Genomic DNA, 4559 nt, shown 5'->3' on the forward strand with positions numbered 1-4559 from the left:
AAAAAAATTCAATGACTGCTAATCGAGTTCCTCCGCTGCCATGTTTCCTTGCTTCTGCTGCCAAAAAAAAAATTCAATGACTGCTAATCGAGTTCCTCCGCTGCCATGTTTCCTTGCTTCTGCTGCCAAAAAAAAAAAAAAAATTCAATGACTGCTAATCGAGTTCCTCCGCTGGCATGTTTCCTTGCTTCTGCTGCCAAAAAAAATTCAATGACTGCTAATCGAGTTCCTCCGCTGCCATGTTTCCTTGCCTCTGCTGCCAAAAAATAAATTCAATGACTGCTAATCGAGTTCCTCTGCTGCCATGTGTACTTGCTTAAGCTGCCCAAAAAAATTCAATCACTGCTAATCGAGTTCCTCCGCTGCCATGTTTCCTTGCTTCTGCTGCCAAAAAATAAATTCAATGACTGCTAATCGAGTTCCTCCGCTGCCATGTTTCCTTGCTTCTGCTGCCAAAAAAATTGAACGACTGCTAATCGAGTTCCTCCACTGCCATGTTTCCATGCTTCTGCTGTGGAAAAAATAATTCAATGACTGCTAACCGAGTTCCTCCGCTGCCATGTTTCCTTGCTTCTGCTGCCCAAAAAAATTCAATGACTGCTAATCGAGTTCCTCCACTGCCATGTTTCCATGCTTCTGCTGTGGAAAAAATAATTCAATGACTGCTAACCGAGTTCCTCCGCTGCCATGTTTACTTGCTTCTGCTGCCAAAAAAAAATTCAATGACTGCTAATCGAGTTCCTCCGCTGCCATGTTTCCTTGCTTCTGCTGCCAAAAAAATTCTACTGCTAATCGAGTTCCTCCGCTGCCATGTTTCCTTGCTTCTGCTGCCAAAAAAAAAAAAAAAATTCAATGACTGCTAATCGAGTTCCTCTGCTGCCATGTTTCCTTCCTTCTGCTGCTAAAAACAATAAATAAAAATTCAATCACTGCTAATCGAGTTCCTCCGCTGCCATGTTTCCTTCCTTCTGCTGCTAAAAAAAATAAATAAAAATTCAATGACTGCTAATCGAGTTCCTCCGCTGGCATGTTTCCTTGCTTCTGCTGCCAAAAAATAAATTCAATGACTGCTAATCGAGTTCCTCTGCTGCCATGTTTCCTTGCTTCTGCTGCCAAAAAATAAATTCAATGACTGTTAATCGAGTTCCTCCACTGCCATGTTTCCATGCTTCTGCTGTGAAAAAATAATTCAATGACTGCTAACCGAGTTGCTCCGCTGCCATGTGTACTTGCTTCTGCTGCCCAAAAAAATTCAATGACTGCTAATCGAGTTCCTCCGCTGCCATGTTTCCTTGCTTCTGCTGCCAAAAAATAAATTCAATGACTGCTAATCGAGTTCCTCCGCTGCCATGTTTCCTTGCTTCTGCTGTGAAAAAATAATTCAATGACTGCTAACCGAGTTGCTCCGCTGCCATGTGTACTTGCTTCTGCTGCCCAAAAAAATTCAATCACTGCTAATCGAGTTCCTCCGCTGCCATGTTTCCTTGCTTCTGCTGCCAAAAAATAAATTCAATGACTGCTAGTCGAGTTCCTCTGCTGCAATGTTTCCTTCCTTCTGCTGCTAAAAACAATAAATAAAAATTCAATCACTGCTAATCGAGTTCCTCCGCTGCCATGTTTCCTTGCTTCTGCTGCCAAAAAAAAAAATTCAATGACTGCTAATCGAGTTCCTCCGCTGCCATGTTTCCTTGCTTCTGCTGACAAAAAAAAATTCAATGACTGCTAATCGAGTTCCTCCGCTGCCATGTTTCCTTGCTTCTGCTGCCAAAAAAATTCTACTGCTAATCGAGTTCCTCCGCTGCCATGTTTCCTTGCTTCTGCTGCCAAAAAAAAAAAAAATTCAATGACTGCTAATCGAGTTCCTCTCCTGCCATGTTTCCTTCCTTCTGCTGCTAAAAACAATAAATAAAAATTCAATCACTGCTAATCGAGTTCCTCCGCTGCCATGTTTCCTTCCTTCTGCTGCTAAAAAAAATAAATAAAAATTCAATGACTGCTAATCGAGTTCCTCCGCTGGCATGTTTCCTTGCTTCTGCTGCCAAAAAAAATTCAATGACTGCTAATCGAGTTCCTCCGCTGCCATGTTTCCTTGCTTCTGCTGCCAAAAAATAAATTCAATGACTGCTAATCGAGTTCCTCTGCTGCCATGTTTCCTTGCTTCTGCTGCCAAAAAATAAATTCAATGACTGTTAATCGAGTTCCTCCACTGCCATGTTTCCATGCTTCTGCTGTGAAAAAATAATTCAATGACTGCTAACCGAGTTGCTCCGCTGCCATGTGTACTTGCTTCTGCTGCCCAAAAAAATTCAATGACTGCTAATCGAGTTCCTCCGCTGCCATGTTTCCTTGCTTCTGCTGCCAAAAAATAAATTCAATGACTGCTAATCGAGTTCCTCCGCTGCCATGTTTCCTTGCTTCTGCTGCCAAAAAATAAATTCAATGACTGCTAATCGAGTTCCTCCGCTGCCCTGTTTCCTTCCTTCTGCTGCCAAAAAAAATAAATAAAAATTCAATGACTGCTAATCGAGTTCCTCCACTGCCATGTTTCCTTGCTTCTGCTGCCAAAAAAATTCAACGATTGCTAATCGAGTTAATCCACTTCCATGTTTCCATGCTTCTGCTGTGAAAAAAAAATTCAATGACTGCTAATCGAGTTCCTCCGCTGCCATGTTTCCTTGCTTCTGCTGCCAAAAAAAATTCAATGACTGCTAATCGAGTTCTTCCGCTGCCATGTTTCCTTGCTTCTGCTGCCAAAAAAAAATTCAATGACTGCTAATCGAGTTCCTCTGCTGCCATGTTTCCTTCCTTCTGCTGCTAAAAAAAATAAATAAAAATTCAATGACTGCTAATCGAGTTCCTCCGCTGCCATGTTTCCTTGCTTCTGCTGCCAAAAACCCCTCAGGGGCTCACCTACTATAGGTGAGTACGGGTGTCCCAATCCCGAGGTACCCAGGGATCTTTACTCCCTTTAGGTTTACTCTCCTCTGCGCCTTTTGCTGTCACCTTTTTTTCTTTCCCTCGAGGGTAGGTGAGGGAGCTCACCATGAGAAGCTGTCGCCGCTCTGTTTGCTTCCTGCTTCTCATGGACAGAAAATACCCCCACGTGTTTGCCGTGCGTGGCGACCCATTAGACGGGTGGTGCACTGTGGTCCCCGGTGTATCAATCGGCCGGTAGCTAGCAACCTGAGTTACTAGTCTGCTAGGGATCAAGCGAAGGGGTCACTCCTTGGGCTTGGCGTTAAGGGTGGTCACTGTCCCCGGGGGTGACTCCCAGCGTATAGGTTCTGGTCAGCATTATGGCAAGTGCCGAGGTTGGAAAGTTTCCAGAGCCGGCAACTACCATCCCTTGTTGGGCTCCGTGCTGGGCGATGCCGCCGGACCTGAATCATTATCAATGTCATATGGGGTCTTTTTCTAACGTCGTCGAAGCCAAATCTACTACTCGTTACATGGTCATTCATACACCTAACACTTTTCATTCCATTTCTCCGTTTCTTATTAATAAACTCATCTTATCTACTATTGGTGAGGTTCAAAATATAAAAAAATTACGCTCTGGTGATCTACTATTACAGGTATCCGAGAAACAAGCATTGCAGATCAGTAAAATGACAACACTGAGTTCCTTCCCAATACAAACATCGTACCATAAAACAATGAATATATCACGTGGTGTACTCTCCGAACCCGACTTTATAAAGGTTTCTGAAGCAGAATTTTTGGAAGAGCTACGAGATCAAAATGTATGTGCCGCTCGTCGCATTAATATTCGACGAGGTGACAAACTTGTTCCTACGCAACATGTTGTTCTTACATTTCAAACGCCGGTTTTGCCTAAGTCCATAAAAGGCGGTTATATTAATTGCAAAATTCGACCCTACATCCCCAATCCTCTACGATGTTTTAAATGTCAGAGGTATGGGCATTCACAAATCGGTTGTCGAAGCAATGAAAATGTTTGTGGTAAATGTGCAGATTCAGGCCATGAAATGAATGCTTGCACATCTGAAATCCTGAAATGTGTCAACTGCTCTGGTTCCCATGCTGCATTTTCTAAATCCTGCCCTAAGTGGACCTTGGAAAAAGAAATAATTTCCATCAAGATAAAAAATAATATAACTTTCCCGGAAGCCCGAAAAATTGTGAATGATAGGACTCCAAAAGTTGGCGTTTCCTATTCATCTGCTCTTAAATCGATTCAGAACACATCTTGCTCTCAAACTGATGCAAGCATTACCCACTGTCACTGTGCAGTAACTAATCCAGTGCCACCTGATTACCAACCATCTACCTCCACTCAAGCTCAAAAAAATTTTACAATTTCAGAAAATTTATCTCCAAAAAAATCAGCGCCACGACTTCCTGGTGTTTCAAAAAAAAGAAACTGCCAAAAACAGGAAGAAACTGAAATCGCTTGCAACAAGACCTCATGTTGCCGAAGATTTTTTAAAAATTGACACTTCATCATCCGAATTCTCAGATATGGAGCTCGATTCTTCAGCTTCACACAAGAAAATTCCTGCAGAGGGTATAAAGAAGAAGAAAAAACCTCCAGATAA

At 42.6% G+C, this 4559-nt stretch overlaps 1 protein-coding gene across 1 annotated transcript; it reads left to right on the forward strand.

The window, feature by feature from the left end:
• The first annotated feature begins 3296 nt into the window (after positions 1 to 3296).
• LOC129987658 (uncharacterized) lies at positions 3297 to 4559 on the forward strand. The gene is made up of 2 exons (XM_056095615.1): positions 3297 to 3916; positions 4481 to 4559. Exons 1-2 carry the CDS (start codon positions 3297 to 3299, stop codon positions 4557 to 4559), a joined length of 699 nt encoding a protein of 232 aa, XP_055951590.1.

Source organism: Argiope bruennichi, chromosome 10 (assembly GCF_947563725.1).
Source record: "Argiope bruennichi chromosome 10, qqArgBrue1.1, whole genome shotgun sequence".
NCBI lineage: Eukaryota > Metazoa > Arthropoda > Arachnida > Araneae > Araneidae > Argiope > Argiope bruennichi.

Coding starts and splice junctions, on each gene's coding strand:
- LOC129987658 (XM_056095615.1), top strand. CDS start 3,297: ATGGCAAGTGCCGAGGTTGGAAAGTTTCCAGAGCCGGCAACTACCATC. Junction 3,917..4,480: donor CGATGTTTTAAATGTCAGAG/GTATGGGCATTC, acceptor CCGAATTCTCAG/ATATGGAGCTCGATTCTTCA.